Source organism: Ascaphus truei, chromosome 7, assembly GCF_040206685.1.
Source record: "Ascaphus truei isolate aAscTru1 chromosome 7, aAscTru1.hap1, whole genome shotgun sequence".
Lineage (NCBI taxonomy): Eukaryota > Metazoa > Chordata > Amphibia > Anura > Ascaphidae > Ascaphus > Ascaphus truei.
The window spans coordinates 108,464,233-108,483,870 of NC_134489.1; the positions used below are offsets into that span (position 1 = coordinate 108,464,233).

At 50.0% G+C, this 19,638-nt stretch overlaps 1 protein-coding gene across 1 annotated transcript in view; it reads left to right on the forward strand.

Moving 5' to 3' along the window:
* The window catches only part of SLC15A2 (solute carrier family 15 member 2), a 72,121-nt gene that overhangs the window by 40,768 nt on the left and 11,715 nt on the right, over positions 1-19,638 (forward strand). The window contains exons 3-13 of the mRNA XM_075609878.1: positions 1,599-1,686; positions 5,834-5,975; positions 8,440-8,532; positions 10,229-10,328; positions 12,959-13,049; positions 13,913-13,990; positions 15,705-15,787; positions 16,653-16,739; positions 18,242-18,331; positions 18,427-18,471; positions 19,181-19,213. Coding sequence (XP_075465993.1) covers positions 1,599-1,686; positions 5,834-5,975; positions 8,440-8,532; positions 10,229-10,328; positions 12,959-13,049; positions 13,913-13,990; positions 15,705-15,787; positions 16,653-16,739; positions 18,242-18,331; positions 18,427-18,471; positions 19,181-19,213 — 930 coding nt within the window. The remainder of the gene's footprint in view (positions 1-1,598; positions 1,687-5,833; positions 5,976-8,439; positions 8,533-10,228; positions 10,329-12,958; positions 13,050-13,912; positions 13,991-15,704; positions 15,788-16,652; positions 16,740-18,241; positions 18,332-18,426; positions 18,472-19,180; positions 19,214-19,638) is intronic.

Sequence of the window (19,638 nt, forward strand, 5' to 3'; positions counted from 1 at the left end):
TGTAATGGCCACCGCATCGCCCTAACTGCGCATGCGTGACTTCTAGGGGTCCTTCCTGCCTCCCTACACTTTCCTGCGCTAGGTGTAATGGCCACCGCGACGGCAAACGCGCACCGCGCATGCGCAAACGCGCACAAGATGGCGGCGCCCTGTCACTGATGCCGCGATCGCCCCTGCAACTGCCTGACATGGTGCGGGGGTACCCGCTACTCTGCACAGGCGAGGAGGGCCAGGGAGGACCCTGCTACATATATATACAGCAGGGCCCCGCTTCTCGGTGCCCCGTTTTTCGGCGATCCGCCGATACGGCGGCACCGAGAAGGGGGTCGCCATCTTGGATCTTAAATCGCGCATGCGCAGAACGGGCGGTTGCGCCCCGGCGCGCATGCGCAGACCGTAGTTTGCGCGCGCAGACCATTGGTCACGCATGCTCAGAACGGCAAAAATGCGCATGCAAACTCCTGAAAATCGCCGGATCCGCTTTCCGGCGATTTTCACTATACGGCGGGCCCCTGGAACGGAACCCACCGTATACCCGGGACCCTGCTGTACATAACATATAATACAATACCAATGTATTAATGACAGGTAGGGGTAATGGCAGACTTAGGCTTCGCTACGTGCATGCGCTTACTTGTGCGCTCACGTTCGAAACAAAGTATTTAAAGTTAATACTGGTTGTCAGGGTAGCAGCTGCCCTGTCGCAGAAGCCCGGAGTTGACGCTGGCTACAGTTTCAATAAACAACTCAAGTCGTTTTTTGAAGCTGCAGCAGCGTCACTGGGACCTCGGCAGCCAATGAAATCATTCCTGAGAATTATTTCAACACAGCAACACGATCCCTAACCTCAGCACAGCTATCTCTCACCCAGGAGCGCGGCTATCTCTCACCCAGGAGCGCGGCTATCTCTCACCCAGGAGCGCGGTATCTCTCACCCAGGAGCGCGGCTATCTCTCACCCAGGAGCGCGGCTATCTCTCACCCAGGAGCGCGGCTATCTCTCACCCAGGAGCGCGGCTATCTCTCACCCATGAGCGCGGCTATCTCTCACCCAGGAGCGCGGCTATCTCTCACCCAGGAGCGCGGCTATCTCTCACGCATGAGCGCGGCTATCTCTCACCCAGGAGCGCAGCTCTCACCCAGGAGTGCGGCTATCTCTCACCCAGGAGCGCAGCTATCTCTCACCCTCCTCAGGGAGTGTGGCTATCTCTCACCCGGGAGCGCCTATCTCTCACCCTCCTCAGGGAGTGTGGCTATCTCTCACCCGGGAGCGCCTATCTCTCACCCTCCTCAGGGAGTGCGGCTATCTCTCACCCAGGAGTGCGGCTATTCTATTCCCCCTGGGAGTACTGTCTCCCCCCCCTTGGAGTACTGTGTCTGTCCGTCCCCAGGAGTAGTGTCCCCTGTCCACCCCCATGAGTACTATGGTCTCCCCCCCCCCCCTGGGAGTACTGGTATCTCTCCCCCCCCAGGAGTACCGTCTCCCCCCCCCCCCTGGGAGTACTGTCATTGTGTGTGTGTGTCCCCAGGAGTACTGGTATCTCCCCCCCCCCCCCCCCGAGCGCAAGAATTTACCAACGTGGATGTTTTCTTTTCCAGAAACTATGTGGAACCAACTACCCCCTGAGCATCGTCTTCATCATCGTCAACGAGTTCTGCGAACGCTTCTCTTACTACGGCATGAAAGGTATTTTCCTGGAACCAGGGTCACGAATGATGTATGAATAGTTCCAGCTAGCTTTAACTCATGCCTTCCCTCTTCCAAAGCACAACAAGTCCTTTTGTCTTTCTTAGTTAATCACAGGGAGATAGGTAACTGCAGATGTAGTGTGCGTAGAGAGGGCTTCTCTGTCTGAAGTGCAGTGTATCAAGATGAGGCAGTGTAAAACAGATAGGCCTTGCTGGGGCAAATAGCAGGCAGGTACTCACTCAGAGTCCAGGGTGAAAAGGAAGTGAGGAGCAAGGGTCACACTAGAAGGGAAGTGAGACCATACTAACTGTCAGCAAGGACAGGGGGGTTGGAATAGCGCACTCTCAGCTAGGAGAATATGAGATGCAGGCAACCAGCACAGGCTGTGTAACAACATGTAGCAATAATGTTGCCTTTTCACATGCAGCTAGCTGCTGGGACAGGGAAATAACAGGCAGCTGAACTAGGGAGAAATGAATCCCATGAGCTGCAAAGGGAGACAGAGAATATGGAATCCGGTTCCAGGACAGTATTTCTCATCGTTATCACGACGGGTAACGCAGGCGGCAAATGGGGGAGGTTTGGGGGAAATCTGCAAAGTGGGAAGTGATATCGATCAGCGATAAAGCTGCGTTTATTTCATGTTCAAACCTTAACCGGCCTGTCTCTCAGCGGCATTAATATAGAGGCACAGAGGCAAAGATCCAGAACAGGAGAAGCAGTGACCCGTCTTCTGCACAGCCTGCTGCGCATAAAACTTTCAAACTATCGCAACTTGATATAAAAAGCGTTCTAATCCTCTCTAATCCTCTCTCTGGAAGAAGTAAAGTGTTAATAAAACCCACATTATCACTGCCATTCGTTCCTCTTGGCCATCATTGGATGGCAGCTTTAATTCTATTTGGTGGCCATATGATAAAATAATTATCATATGGTGTGTAAGCGGGGGGGGGGGGGGAGTTGCCGTTTTGTACAAAATTCTGAAAAAATTATATTTATTTATACTTGTCTGACCCCCCCCCCCCCACGTGTCAGTTCAATACATTAAACCTGTTAACTCTTTGAGTGCCACGGCACTATAGTGCCACTCCTGTTCGCGCACGGCCCCTGCAGCTCCGTGGGGCGGCCACATGATTGCGGGCGTTGAGGCGGACGGAAGAGGCCCGGCGTCCCGGCCAGATCCTGCTCAGCGCTACGCAGCGAGGGCAGAACATGATCTCCTCTAGAACCGAGGTTCCCAACTCCGGTTCTAAGGAGTACCCAACTGGCCAGGTTTTCAGGACATCCCGGCCCCAGCACCGGGGATTCAGTAAAAATGCTGAAGCAGGGATATCCTTAAAACCTGACCTGTTGGGGGTTCTTGAGAACTGGGGATGGGAAGCCCTGCTCTAGTGAGCAGAGTCCATGATGTGGTGGCTACGTGAGAGGGCATCAAAGGGTTAAATATACCACTGCCCCTTTAAGCTTCTGGGTAAGGAGAGACGCGGGACCGGTCCGGAGCCAGCAGCAAGTCCCTAACATCATTGAACCTTCATCTCTCTGCCAGGGGATCGCTGTGGGGTCCGGACCATCCCTAATTGATTTTAATTGTCTATAAAGTGCAAGGTCTTCGTACTGTGTATAAGAACTCTCCGCAGCCGCAGTAATGTTACAGATGTAAAGATAATCACCGGCTTGGTTCAGATCCGGAGCGTTAACAAATATATATCACTGTATCAGCTCCGTGTGTTAGAGCAGCGGTGGCCAACTCCAGTGCTCAAGGGCCACCAACAGGTCAGGTTTTGAGGATATCCCTGCCTACGCACACGTGGTGCAGTCTTCGGCTGAGCCACTGATTGAGCCACCTGTGCTGCAGCAGAGATCCTGAAAACCTGACCTGTTGGTGGCCCTTGAGGACTGGAGTTGGCCGCCCCTGGCATACACTGTCTGTCCAATGGAAGAGAAGAAAAAAAAGCACTCACGCTATCACAATGTAAATAGCCGTGGGCAGGGCCGCCAAGAGGTAAATATTTGGGTGGAGAGATGTTTTGGGGTATGCAGTTCTCTGGACAGGACCTCTCGCTGCTTTGGGAATTCCTCTCATGCTCCTTAACAATCTGCTTCTTTTCTACAATTAAGGAACAAAAGGTTTGTGTTCCCGGACTTGGCGCTCTCCCAGAATGCGTTTACTAACGCTCCGGAGAAGGGATTTGTTAACCCCCAGCAAACATAGCAAGCATACACCGAGTGAAAGGCATTCCTAACCCGCAGAGCTTACAGCGCCAGCGCTGCTACGTGCATAAGCAGCAATGTGTAGTGAGCAGTTTAACCCGCAGAGCTTACAGCGCTGCTACGTTCATAAGCAGCAATGTGTAGTGAGCAGTTTAACCCGCAGAGCTTACAGCGCTGCTACATGCATAAGCAGCAATGTGTAGTGAGCAGTTTAACCCGCAGAGCTTACAGCGCTGCTACGTACATAAGCAGCAATGTGTAGTGAGCAGTTTAACCCGCAGAGCTTACAGCGCTGCTACCTGCATAAGCAGCAATGTGACCCTAGGCACCTACATTAATAGGTGACCCTAGGTGTTTATTTAGCCTATCTTTGCCCTTATAATACTGAGGCAACTTTCAATTTGCGCTACACACCTTGAGTTTAAACCTTACCTGCCCATCACCCTTCCCTTTTTAATTACATTGTGTGTTTATAAATATTACATTGTGTGTAGAATTTATTTTAGTTAGATACCTATTAAATGCTAAGTTTTAATTGCCCAGGAGTGCTATTGAGAAATGAGCTACTAGTTGGAGAGTTGAGGCACTAATATGCTCCCACTCTCTAATCTTTGTTAGTATACTAATATCAGCTCATCAATTGCACCCACGTCACACTAGGCGTGTATGGGCACACTCATTAATACAACAATCAATTAAACCAGTGAGCTGTATATTCCATTATTTTGGTTTTATATTTTCTGGTACCTTCAATTATTTTGTGATGGAGTTATACTGTTTCAAAGCTTCCTGTTTAATTCATAAAGATAAAAACATTAATACAAGCAGGTGAATATTTTGGTTACTTATGTTTTTTCTTAAAACTATTTTCGCGACTTTCTAACCGGTTGTTATCCTTGTTACTACAAACGGTACCTTTCGGTCCCAGCCTGAACGTACATTGGAGCCAGTGTGCTTCTGATCATTTCCAGGAGTGAGCAACTCCAGTCCTCAAGGGTCACCAACAGGCCAGGTTTTCAGGATATCCCTGCTTCAGCACAGTTTGCTCAATCAGTGGCTCGGTCTTCTACTGCACCACGTGTGCTGAAGCAGGGATATCCTGGGAACCTGACCTGGTGGTGGCCCTTGGGGACTGGAGTTGCCCACCTCTGCCCTAAACACCACATTGGGGGTGCTTGAAGTTTATTACATCTCTTCTGCACAATATGCTGATTCCCCAATCATCCCATCACACACTGCTCCCTTCCATGTATAGTCAGGGCAAGCTGGGGCATGACATGTATACAGAGGTACCCAGCGCCTGGGAACCATCTGAATGTCCCGGTGTTCCTGGCAGCGCCGATGTATGTTATTTACCTCTGTATGCGAGGAAAGAAACAGCTATCCATCTCTAGCTATTTTTCTCTTTTCCAATTGCCGAGTTTCCCGTGGATAAGGAATTCAGCAAAACTGACATGTTCCTGGCTACGCAAAGAGGAGAGCAAGCTCAACAATTAGTGTTTTATTTATTGTTCCTTGTTAAAGCTTGGGCTCCAAATCCAGGCGTCACAATGAAAAAACGACGGCAGATTTATCACAGCGATTACATCGTATGGCTACTGATAGAATTCTTTTTTTTACAACAAATCTAGTGTCGTTTGTTTTGTTTTGCAGCCGGGAAACTTTGATAAATAAGAATTAAGAAACATATATGTTGCTACAGATAAAAGAAGAAAGAAGTACAGCTTTGCGTCCAAAATGTGACACCCCCCTCCTCCTGCTGCTCGGTGAATCTCACGCCTGGGCCCAGGGGGGAACAGAGGCGGCATTTCTCAAGTGATTGAGAGAAGCATGTCCAGAATGGCAGGATGTGGGGAAAACTGAACTCAATGTCACGATCTTATTATAAACCCCCGATGGGTCTCACTGTAATGTGTGTCTTGTGTTTTCCCAGCGGTTCTCACCCTGTATTTCCTTAATTACCTACACTGGGACGAAAACCTGTCCACCACCGTTTACCATGCCTTCTCCGGACTCTGCTACTTCACCCCAATTTTGGGAGCCCCCATCGCTGATGCCTGGCTAGGAAAATTCAAGTAAGGAACTAGATGCTGTTTCCAAAGAACCCATCGTTTTCAAACCGCTTTAAGCAGAATTATTATTTGTTTATTATTTGTTTAAAGAAACCGTTTCCATTGCGTGTTCTTTACAAATAGGACGCCTTAAACAGCCTGTTAGCGCTGCAACCAGTAGATGGTAAATCCTAATTATTTACTCTGGGAAAAATCTTATTTTAAAAATCTTAATTTTATTGTTTTCATTCTTTGGGATGGCAACAAATATCAGCCTTTTGTTCACATACATTACCTGATGTTTTTTAAATCAGTCCAGACTTCATGGAGATTTTTGATGCAGATAAAATGGATAAAGAATGGATTTACCCAAGACACAAAACTATGTGTTACATTGTAACACTCCCTGCCCGACTCGAAAGGAGCTTAACATCGAGTTAGATATACTGTATATACACATATCCGTGCTCAGTTTCTCAGACCTGCTCAGGGTGCTGGGTCGTTGCAGGCTGGGCTTAGTCTCAGACCTGGTCAGGTCAGGGTGCTGGGTGGGTGCAGGCTGTCCTCAGTCTCTCCTGTGCAGGGTGCTGGGTCAGTGCAGGCTGGGCTCAGTCTCTCTTGTGCTGGGTGCAGGCTGGGCTCAGTCTCTCTTTTGCAGGGTGCTGGGTGGGTGAAGGCTGGGCTCAGTCTCTCCTGTGCAGGGTGCTGTGTGGGTGCAAGCTGGGCTCAGTCTCTCCTGTGCAGGGTGCTGGGTGGGTGCAGGCTGGGCTCAGTCTCTCCTGTGCAGGGTGCTGGGTCGGTGCAGGCTGGGCTCAGTCTCTCCTGTGCAGGGTGCTGGGTGGGTGCAGGCTGGGCTCAGTCTCTCTTGTGCTGGGTGCAGGCTGGGCTAAGTCTCTCCTGTGCAAGGTGCTGGGTGGGTGCAGGCTGGGCTCAGTCTCTCTTTTGCTGGGTGCCGGGTGGGTGCAGGCTGGGCTCAGTCTCTCCTGTGCAGGGTGCTGGGTGGGTGCAGGCTGGGCTCAGTCTCTCCTGTGCAGGGTGCTGGGTGGGTGCAGGCTGGGCTCAGTCTCTCCTGTGCAGGGTGCTGGGTCAGTGCAGGCTGGGCTCAGTCTCTCCTGTGCAGGGTGCTGGGTCGGTGCAGGCTGGGCTCAGTTTCTCCTGCGCAGGGTGCTGGGTCGGTACAGGATGGGTGTGGATATGCAGATAGTATAAGGATGGGTGCCAGGAACTTTTATAGTTCAAACAAGAGATTTAGGCTAAGGCCCCGCTCCCTCATTCAGCGCGCCCGCACTGCAGACAGGCGGGGCGCTGACAGACACAGGCCGTTATCTGCGGTCTGTAGGGAGCGGGAGGTGGGAGGGAGGGGCGTGGCTTGAGCGGGAGGGGGGCGTGTCTTGAGCGGAGGGATCCGCTACTCTCCCCCTCCCTCCACGGGCTGCTTCTGTAAGGTAAGCAAAAGCACACACACACCTCCTACCTTGCTTCCTGACAGCTCCCGCCCCCACCGCTGATTGGCTCATCAGCGCACCACGTGACGTGTCGCCGCTCGGGATCACAATTTTCTTGAATCCCGTGGCGGCTGACGCGTCACAGTGCGTAGTGAGCTGTGCAGCAAGGGGGGACTGGGACCGGCTCGGGAGGATTCCCCTGCTGGTGGGGAACGCTCACGCGGCCGCCCGCACCGCCGGGCGCAGCGGGTCCCAGCCCTTATTCACATGCGTTTATAATGCTCTTTATATAAAAACATTGTTACACACACGCTGGTGACATTGCAGAGTTTGTACGTTAATGCTTCTCCCCGGGTAACTCTCACGCTCCTTACTCTAGGGAGGTACTTAGGCTTCTTCCTTCTCGTGTTAGCTATGTTGGCCATCCCCTGTATAGCGTCCGTTATACTCCATTTCCACGGGGTCCCTTCTGGGATAAGCCCTGCTCTCTTTCTCATTGGGATCAATATCTCTGTGCTGAATACTGGGCTCCCCACCTGGGTCACACGGACAGGACAATATTAATATACTTATCTATACACTGAAACCTATTTACACAACTTCACTGTGAGGCTCTTCTACCTGTCACTCCGAGGAACCTGCTTCTAGAACCTTCTACCAGGCTATTTATACCCTGATGGTGACGTCACTGGTCACCATGCATAACGTGGGAGTGGCTTCTTTCCTTCCAAGTCACTTTACACCAGGAGTGGCCAACTCCAGTCCTCGAGGGCCAGCAACAGGTCAGGTTCTAAGGATTTCCCTGCTTCAGCGGCTCAGTCGTATACTAAGGCAAATGTAGGTGAAACGTATCCCCATGCACATGCTTAGAGACACGCATCCCATATGACGTACCCCTTAAAGCATGAATGTTTCCGGCATCGTGTTACTTGGCACACAGCCGCTCTGGTGAATGACTCCCTGAGAGCAGTTCCCGGCCTTGTTCAGACATCATTGTATCGAGCTCGGGCTTGCTGACCGGCGCTATCTCTCTGTTATTACAGCACCATTTTCTGGCTCTCCATCCTCTACGTGATCGGTCACGTGGTAAAATCAGTGGGCGCCATTCCAACAGTGGGAGGAGTGGAGCTGCATGTGTAAGTAATGTCGTTAACACATTGGGTCACTTCCTATCCAGACCCGAGTATTGGTCCTCAGTGTATCCTCGATATCTTGCTCTGATGGGCAGGGCATTGATTACTGTATGGGTCTGACAGTATATGTGATGCTGATGGGTATGGCATTGATTACTGTATGGGTCTGACAGTATATGTGATGCTGATGGGTATGGCATTGATTACTGTATGGGGCTGACAGTATATGTGATGCTGATGGGCAGGGCATTGATTACTGTATGGGGCTGACAGTATATGTGATGCTGATGGGTATGGCATTGATTACTGTATGGGTCTGACAGTATATGTGATGCTGATGGGTATGGCATTGATTACTGTATGAGGCTGACAGTATATGTGATGCTGATGGGTATGGCATTGATTACTGTATGGGTCTGACAGTATATGTGATGCTGATGGGTATGGCATTGATTACTGTATGGGTCTGACAGTATATGTGATGCTGATAGGTATGGCATTGATTACTGTATGGGTCTGACAGTATATGTGATGCTGATGGGTATGGCATTGATTACTGTATGAGGCTGACAGTATATGTGATGCTGATGGGTATGGCATTGATTACTGTATGGGGCTGACAGTATATGTGATGCTGATAGGTATGGCATTGATTACTGTATGGGTCTGACAGTATATGTGATGCTGATAGGTATGGCATTGATTACTGTATGGGTCTGACAGTATATGTGATGCTGATGGGTATGGCATTGATTACTGTATGGGTCTGACAGTATATGTGATGCTGATGGGTATGGCATTGATTACTGTATGAGGCTGACAGTATATGTGATGCTGATGGGTATGGCATTGATTACTGTATGGGGCTGACAGTATATGTGATGCTGATGGGTATGGCATTGATTACTGTATGGGTCTGACAGTATATGTGATGCTGATGGGCAGGGCATTGATTACTGTATGAGGCTGACAGTATATGTGATGCTGATGGGTATGGCATTGATTACTGTATGGGGCTGACAGTATATGTGATGCTGATGGGTATGGCATTGATTACTGTATGGGTCTGACAGTATATGTGATGCTGATGGGTATGGCATTGATTACTGTATGGGGCTGACCATATATGTGATGCTGATTGTAGCAGAATTCATAGGTACAATGGACACTTACCCCAAGAGCTTGCAGCTTACTTTTTGGTCTTGCACCGTTTGCTGATGAAGCTGGCATCATCATTTCCCAAAGAGGAACTCTTGCCAGTTGACCTGTGCATCCAGAAATGAAGACACTGCATCTTTTATGAAGACCGATTTATGCTACCTCTGTCCTGGCAGAATAAAGAAGCACCGAGATGCAGAAATAGATACATCCCATAAATACATAACGTGTGCATGTCATGGCTCACCTCTACCCCCTCCTCTTACCCTCTATAACCATGGGGTTTACAACAACATGAACTCAGTGCTGAAGTATAAGGGCAAAGTAGCTTTCTGCACTGAAGCTGGTGGGGAGATGTGAATCCCATGGTGTTTTCCACGTGTCCTCACATTATTCCCTCTGATGTCTTTACTTTGTAATTACTGATACTTTAATGCCCTGAAGCACATGCTAACAAATACCCCATTCCAGCAGGCATTAGCTGTTGCCCAAACACCGGGAATACACTTGCAAAGCTGCTTAACCCATTGAATTGTTTCAGGGCTTTATCCATGATCGGCCTGGTTGCGATCGCCTTCGGAACGGGAGGAATTAAACCCTGCGTGTCAGCCTTCGGTGGGGACCAGTTTGAGGAAGAACACGTAAGATTCGTTTTCTTGTTCAGATTTCGGCGTTTATAAATTCGCTTAGACATGAGGCCTTGTGGCTCCTACGCAGGCTGAGCTGCCAGAGAGATTATGTATCCGCATCAAAAACCAGCACTACAAGAACACACATTATTAACTACTGCACTGCCAGGGCGTCCTGCAACACGGATAACGAGCCAGAGGAAGACAAAGAAAACCCCACGGAAACATTTGCCAATCTGTTCTAGAATACAGTGTGTTAGACATATTATATTCTGCATCCGTGTCTGAGGCCGCGTGTGTAGTGGGCGCGCGGCATCACACGCCGCGAGAACACATCTGTGGTAGTCAATGAGGGCGAGCGTCGTGCGCGCGGGGGGGCGCGATGCAGAGCGACCGTGCCGCAGAATTTCCAAGCTACAAATGATTGTGTATTTGCCGCGCGGCAGACGCGTCACGTGACCGGTTTAGCCAATGAGGGCAGACTAGCCTTGTGATGCGTCCGCCACGCCTCCTCGCCGTGCAAACACTATGGATACAAATTGTTCGAGCGACAGGCGCGCGTGACATCACCTGTTCCGTCGCGTGCAACCACTATAAACGCGGCCAGGGTTGACCCGGCCTTTAAAGGAGGGTGACCCTGAGTGAGTTCTCCGTTTCCTCTGCGGACGGTGAAGGGGTTAATATGGGAAAGGCCGACTCTGTCACTTTCCCCCCAGTATCTCTGTCCCCCCCAGTATCTCTGTCCCCCCAGTATCTCTGTCTCCCCAGTATCTGTCCCCCCCAGTATCTCTGTCCCCCCAGTATCTCTGTCTCCCCAGTATCTCTGCCCCCCCAGTATCTCTGCCCCCCCAGTATCTCTGTCTCCCCAGTATCTCTGTCTCCCCAGTATCTCTGCCCCCCCAGTATCTCTGTCCCCCCAGTATCTCTGTCTCCCCAGTATCTCTGTCTCCCCAGTATCTCTGTCTCCCCAGTATCTCTGCCCCCCCAGTATCTCTGCCCCCCCAGTATCTCTGCCCCCAGTATCTCTGTCCCCCCCAGTATCTGTCCCCCCAGTATCTCTGTCCCCCCAGTATCTGTCCCCCCCAGTATCTCTGTCCCCCCAGTATCTCTGTCTCCCCAGTATCTCTGCCCCCCCAGTATCTCTGCCCCCCAGTATCTCTGTCTCCCCAGTATCTCTGTCTCCCCAGTATCTCTGCCCCCCCAGTATCTCTGCCCCCCCAGTATCTCTGCCCCCCCAGTATCTGTCCCCCCCAGGATCTCTGTACCCCCCAGTATCTCTGTCTCCCCGGTATCTCTGTCTCCCCGGTATCTCTGTCTCCCCGGTATCTCTGTCTCCCCGGTATCTCTGTCTCCCCGGTATCTCTGTCTCCCCAGTATCTCTGTTTCCCCAGTATCTCTGTCCCCCCCAGTATCTCTGTCCCCCCCAGTATCTCTGTCTCTCCAGTATCTGTCTCCCCAGTATCTCTGCCCCCCCAGTATCTCTGTCTCCCCAGTATCTCTCTCTCCCCAGTATCTCTGTCTCCCCAGTATCTCTGCCCCCCCCCCAGTCTCTCTGTCCCCCCCAGTATCTCTGTCTCTCCAGTATCTGTCTCCCCAGTATCTCTGCCCCCCCAGTATCTCTGTCTCCCCAGTATCTCTGTCTCCCCAGTATCTCTGTCCCCCCAGTATCTGTCCCCCCCAGGATCTCTGTACCCCCCAGTATCTCTGTCTCTCCGGTATCTCTGTCTCCCCAGTATCTCTGTCTCCCCGGTATCTCTGTCTCCCCGGTATCTGTCCCCCCAGTATCTCTGTCCCCCCAGTATCTCTCTCCCCCCAGTATCTCTGTCTCCCCAGTATCTCTGCCCCCCCCCAGTATCTCTGTCCCCCCCAGTATCTCTGTCTCCCCAGTATCTCTGTCTCCACAGTATCTCTGCCCCCCCAGTATCTCTGTCCCCCCAGTATCTCTGTCTCCCCAGTATCTCTGTCTCCCCAGTGTCTCTGTACCCCCCAGTATCTCTGTCCCCCCAGTATCTGTGTCACCCCAGTATCTCTGTCCCCTCAGTATCTGTCTCCCCAGTACCTCTGTCCCCCCAGTATCTCTGTCCCCCCAGTATCTCTGTCTCCCCAGTATCTCTGTCCCCCCAGTATCTCTGTCCCCCCCAATATCTCTGTCCCCCCAGTATTTATGTCCCCCCAGTATCTCTGCCCCCCCTCCCAGTATCTCTGTCCCCCCCCCAGTATCTTTGTCTCCCCAGTATCTCTGTACCCCCAGTATCTCTGTTCCCCCAGTATCTGTCTCCCCAGTACCTCTGTCTCCCCAGTACCTCTGTCTCCCCAGTACCTCTGTCCCCCCAGTATCTCTCCCCCCCAGTATCTCTCCCCCAGTATCTGTGTCTCCCCCCCAGTATCTGTGTCCCCCCCAGTATCTCTGTCCCCCCCCAGTATCTCTGTCCCCCCCCAGTATCTCTGTCCCCCCAGTATCTCTCTCCCCAGTATCTCTGTCTCCCCAGTATCTCTCTCCCCAGTATCTCTGTCTCCCCAGTATCTCTGTCCCCCCCCCAGTATCTCTGTCCCCCCCCAGTATCTCTGTCCCCCCCCCAGTATATCTGTCCCCCCCCAGTATCTCTGTCCCCCCCAGTATCTCTGTCTTCTTTTTTCCTTAGGCACAAGAACGAAGCAAATTCTTCTCCATCTTCTACTTATCCATCAACGCCGGGAGTCTCATCTCCACCTTTGTGACCCCGGTACTGAGAGGTCAGTTTGTGCACGCACACACATACACACACGCGCACATACACACACACGCACATACACACACACGCACGCGCACACACGCGCACACACACATACACACACACGCACAGACACGCACATACACACACACACACGCACATACACACACACGCACATACACACACACACGCACATACACACACACGCGCACACACGCGCACATACACACACACACACGCACATACACACACACGCGCACACACGAGCACACACACATACACACACACACGCACAGACACGCACATACACACACACACGCACATACACACACGCGCACACACACAACAGGGATGAGCAGAGCATACGAGGGTTCATGAAAGGATGGTGCTAGGAGGTAACGAGTACCACTAATTGTTTATTTACACACGCGCACACACACACACACTGTACAGTTCCACTTTGTATTGAGAGGAAAATTGATTGATTTTATGAAAACCTCTCTCCCTTTCTAAAATATGGTCCAAATACCAGTTCCTCAATGTTTAATAAAGTCAGTCGGGACACAGTACCACTGCTTATTTTTAAGCCACTCTGACTCCTGTGTAAAATGCTTGCAGGGAGGCGGAGGGTCCTCTGATTACTGGGGTATATAATGCAGTGAGGAATGTGTCCTGTGTCAGGGAGTGTTCAGCCTCTCCCATTAACTCCCTGCTCTCCCCCTCTCCCCCCCTGCTCTCCCCCTCTCCCCCCCCTGCTCTCTCCCCACTCGCCCTTCTCTCTCCCCCTCACCCTCTGCTCTCTCCCCTCTCCCTGCTCTCTCCCCCTCGCCCTTCTCTCTCCCCCTCACCCCCTGCTCTCTCCCCTCTCCCTGCTCTCTCTTACAGGAGATGTTCAGTGCTTTGGAGGAGACTGTTATGCGCTGGCGTTTGGGGTACCAGCCGCCTTAATGTGTGTAGCTCTCGGTAAGTGCGCTCAAGACATCAGTTGAAAACTGTTACTAATACTCTTATATTCCAAGGCTCCTGCTCTCCTGAGACAAATATACTGTCCATACAAATGCAACAAATGCAACACACATTGTGAATCTGGTCACTGGCAGCGCACCCAGGAACTCACTGCTACAGTTTAGTGTCCCACAAGGTTTACCTTTGCAACAACTGGATCACAGGGACATGTACCAGAATAACCTCGCTTCTCATCACGTACCGAGAGAGACTCCCAGAATACGTTTTAAGAAAACCAACATATTTCTTGCGCCCCAGGTTGCTGCTTTCATTGAAAAGTTGTATTTTGTTTTGTATTTTCATCAAATGAACCTTGAATATTCAGCACAAACAATTTTTTTTGAAAAATGAAAACAAATAAAGATATTACATTGCTTGCTGAAAGAGAACAAGTCCCCTCTCTTTTCCTTGAGAAAGGACCGACACGGCTTCCCCCTCTCCTCTGCTTAACGCAGAAATCATTGTCCTGCGCTCCACCGAAGAAGTTTGGCTCTGCTGTCTCCTGACGTAATCGGCCTTTTCTGTTTCACTTCATTTCTGTTTTCCAGACATGTAAGGCAGTTGAATTTCTTCTTTTGTGTTCTGCTTCTCCTTAGGAGACCTCCAGTTAGTAATCAGTAACGTGCCAGGACGGTGCCAGGCTGCGCTCACCGTTCAGGGCCCTCCTCCCGCTGCCAACCCTGCTCCAGAAAGTGTCAGGGTTTCCTGGCTGCTCCTGTTCTTTGCATCTTGCTAAATGCCACTTATTGTTGCCACTTTGTAGCCACAAAGGCCAGTAAAACATGGCATCATTCATGGGAGAGGAGTGTGGATTTGTGTCCAAGTCTCCCAGCTGCAAAAACCGAACCAGATAATGAAGTCACTGAAGGCAGAAGGAAAATATTTTCTCGGATGAAACTGACGCTGTTGTGTTTTTACACATTGTGCTTCAGTTTCTCAGCTGGGAGTTGATCACCCACCTTCATACTCTCCCCCCCACGCACCTTAATACTCCCCACCACCCACCTTCATACTCTCCCCCCCACGCACCTTAATACTCCCCACCACCCACCTTCATACTCTCCCCCCCACGCACCTTAATACTCCCCACCACCCACCTTTATACTCTCCTCCCCCCAACCTTCATTCTCTCCCCCCACGCACCTTAATACTCCCCCCACCCACCTTCAAACTCTTCCCTGACACACCTTAATACTCCCTCCCCACCCACCTTCATACTCTCCTCCCCACGCACCTTCATACTCTCCTCCCCACGCACCTTCATACTCTCCTACCCATCCACCTTCATACTCTTCCCCCCACGCACCTTAATACTCCCTCCCCACCCACCTTCATACTCTCCTCCCCCGAAACCTTCATACTCTCCCCCCCACGCACCTTAATACTCCCCCCACCCATCTTCATACTCTTCCCCCCCCACGCACCTACATACTCTTCCCCTCCCACCCACCTTCATACTCTTCCCCCCCACGCACCTACATACTCTTCCCCCCCACCTTCATACTCTTCCCCCCGCCCCACCCATCTTCATACTCTCCCCCCGCCCACCCATCTTCATACTCTCTCCCCCCCCCCCCCATCTTTATACTCTCTCCCCATGCTCCAGGTACTAAACCAAGCTGCTCTGGGAGCGGACAGGGGAATAATTTTGCATCCTTCTGTATTTCCCTAGTTGTGTTTGTCAGCGGGAGTGGGATGTATAAGCGATATCCACCACAAGGGAATGTTTTATCCTCGGTCTTCAAATGTATCGGAGTAAGTACATTTATTTTTCTACATCTAAACGTTGCTTCCTGATTTACACGTTTACACGTTTACACGTTTGCACATTCATTTTAAGATAAGTGAAATCAGAATGTTTATTTTCTCCCGTCAAACACAGAAGAATCCAAGAGCCTCGGTGAGATTTAGGGGTTTTTATGGCTTTCCAGTGATATTCTGACTCATAAGAGATACTCGCCATCATTATATACTGACGTGCAGCGGAGCGCAAACCTTTGGAGCTGAGCTCCCCCTGGTGCTTGCGCCTGCCTTCTTTTTGTACCGGTGTCAAATGACGCTACGGTGATGTCACATGACCCCGTTGCCATGGCGAAGGGCGTCAAATTACGCCGCAGGGTCATGTGATGTCACGTCACATGGCCCTGTGGCGTCATTTGACGCGGCACAACAAGGCCTTCTGAATCCTGGTAAGGAGGTTACGGAGGCCTTGCGCGATCCCCTGGCATTTAATTTAAATGCCTTGGGGAAGAGCGCGGGACCTCTGCAACTACCCGCGCCCCCACAGAAAAATCCCACACACCCCTGGGAGGTGCACCCCCCACTTTGCGCACCCCTTCTGTAGTGCTCATTTCCAGGTGGAGTTTAAGCTCCTGCTCCTAAACACACAATGCACATTTACCCTGCACTTTCAGAGGGCATTGCTTTGGAGTGTTTTTCTCTCCTCTCCCCCATGGAAGTGGAACAGTTAATAACCCAGGGTACAGGGGTTCTCAGAATCCAATCATCCCACAAAGGTATAGGATTCTGACCCATCAAACAGTGACCTGAATGGACTTTGTGCAAATACTCGGTCTGATGCCTCGGTACTTTCATAACTCGTGTGTTCTCTTTCTTCCAGTTTGCATTGAAGAACCGGTGGAAGCATCGGACCAAGCAGTATCCCAAGAGAGAGCACTGGATGGACTGGGCCACCGAGAAATACCCAGTAAGCTAACAGTGCTGGCGAGAGACAATGAGAAGATCACAGGGAGAGGGGGGGGGGGTGTTCATCAAGCCTGCGGGATTGGGGCAAATGATTGTCTTCTAATGAGTGAGACCCACTCATAATGTCATCAGAGAGACAGCCTTCCAATGAGTGAGACTCACTCCTAATGTCATCAGTGAGACAGCCTTCCAATGAGTGAGACTCACTCCTAATGTCATCAGTGAGACAGCCTTCCAATGAGTGAGACTCACTCCTAATGTCATCAGAGAGACAGCCTTCCAATGAATGAGACCCACTCCTAATGTCATCAGTGAGACAGCCTTCCAATGAGTGAGACCCACTCCTAATGTCATCAGAGAGACAGCCTTCCAATGAGTGAGACTCACTCCTAATGTCATCAGAGAGACAACCTTCCAATGAGTGAGACCCACTCCTAAGGTAATCCGTGAGACAGCCTTCCAATGAGTGAGACCCACCCCTAATGTAATCAGAGAGACAGCCTTCCAGTGAGTGAGACCCACTCCTAATGTCATCAGTGAGACAGCCTTCCAATGAGTGAGACCCACTCCTAATGTCATCAGAGAGACAGCCTTCCAACGAGTGAGACCCACTCCTAATGTAATTAGAGAGACAGCCTTCCAATGAGTGAGACCCACTCCTAATGTAATGATAGAGACAGCCATCCAATGAGTGAGACCCACTCCTAATGTAATAAGAGAGACAGCCTTCCAATGAGTGAGACCCACTCCTAATGTAATCAGTGAGACAGCCTTCCAGTGAGTGAGACAGCCTTCCAATGATTGAGACCCACTCCTAATGTAATGAGAGAGACAGCCTTCCAATGAGTGAGACCCACTCCTAATATAATCAGAGAGACAGCCTTCCAATGAGTGAGACCCACTCCTAATGTAATGAGAGAGACAGCCTTCAAATGTGTGAGACCCACTCCTAATGTGCGAGACTCTCTAGTAAGTGAGACAGACTTCCAGTGAGTGAGACACGCTGGCAATGTGTAAGTTGGTGTAAGGATGAGTGACCCTCACTCCTAATAAATAACATATGATGGAGGTATAGCAGTATCGTGCCATGTAGACATGGTGTGCATATAGTGCCATGTAACATGGTGTGCATATTGTGCCATGTAGACATGGTGTGCATATAGTGCCATGTAGACATGGTGTGCATATAGTGCCATGTAGACATGGTGTGCATATAGTGCCATGTAACTTGGTGTGCATATAGTGCCATGTAGACATGGTGTGCATATTGTGCCATGTAGACATGGTGTGCATATAGTGCCATGTAGACATGGTGTGCATATAGTGCCATGTAGACATGGTGTGCATATTGTGCCATGTAACATGGTGTGCATATTGTGCCATGTAGACATGGTGTGCATATAGTGCCATGTAGACATGGTGTGCATATTGTGCCATGTAGACATGGTTGCTATAAGGTTTGTTTGCAAACTGAAACCGTCCCTTAAACTTTTTGTTGAACAGAAAAAAATAATCACAGAAGTGAAAATGGTGACGCGGGTTCTGTTCCTGTACATCCCGCTGCCCATGTTCTGGGCGCTCTTTGACCAACAGGTAACATTATTTAGCAATACTGTGTATGGGTTTATTACCAGTCAGAAACACATTGGAAACATACATTATATCAGTGTCACCTGTTTTACTCCTAGGGATCCAGGTGGACTTTACAAGCCACCAGAATGAACACTGACTTTGTAAGTAGATTTTAATTGATGGACTTTTTTTTTCCTGTTTTTGTTCATTTATATGATTCTGATAAACAACTTATATTATTTAAATGTACTTATCAATGCAAATACAATGAAATACAAGTGGGTACTGCTAGTGCTTTTGGCACGGGCTATCTTCCTCTATGAGAGTTGCATTGCCTTGCTTAGAAGATCCTCGATGGCGGGCACTTTTAGAAACCCATTAAACCATTTTACATAAATATCAAACCGCTTTCGGACTTCCCAGAGAAATATGTGACCATATACATACAGTATGGAGGAAAAAGGAAAGTAAAAGTGCAAAAAGTATATATTTTACACCCGTCCATTGGAGCCCTCTCTTACCGCCAGGTAGAGTCCGGCAATGCGCTGGCACGCGTTGTGACACGTCTCTATTATTCTTCACTTAGGTCTACGCCGTTCTATTTCCGTCACACGGCTACACTTCCTCACCAATGCGACCTATTTATATAGTAATAATAACCTCTTATACTAATTTATTTTCTGGCACATAGTTGTATTGTAGGTTACCTTCCCAACAGCAATGTAGCAGCCAGGATACACTGTAACAAACAGAGAATTCGCACCAAAGCACACAAACGCTGAGCAATGAGCCGTACACAGGGACCGGCGCATATCTATACAAACCGGTTTCTTTGTGTTTGCTTCTACTGATAACCTTATTATTTTTTAGAAAGGATTTGTGGCGCAGCCAGACCAGATCCAGGTACGCAGAACCCCTTACACTCACTCCGTGTCTTTGTTACAGCGTGTGCTCTTAACCCCTCCACTGCCAGGGGTCCGGCAACGCAGGGCAAAGTGTTGCAGGCGTCTTGGCGCTAAACGGGTTAAATCTGTCTGTCCTTCTTTCTTTCTTCACCCATTTTAATATCATAATAAGTTACAAAAATATATATATATATGTATAACATATCGGTGCAAAACAAAAATCAGATTTAACCTCTTCACACCCTGTTTGTAAATGAGCACATTAAGGCTGTATTTACTAAGCAGTGCTATGCCATATGGCACCTTCTGACACTGCAAGAAACCTTACACCCGGTTTAAGTGAATGGCCGATATACGTTGTCTTATGGAATAGCAGCACTTAGTAAAGATGGGCCTGAATGTGTTCCTGTCACCTTGATTAAC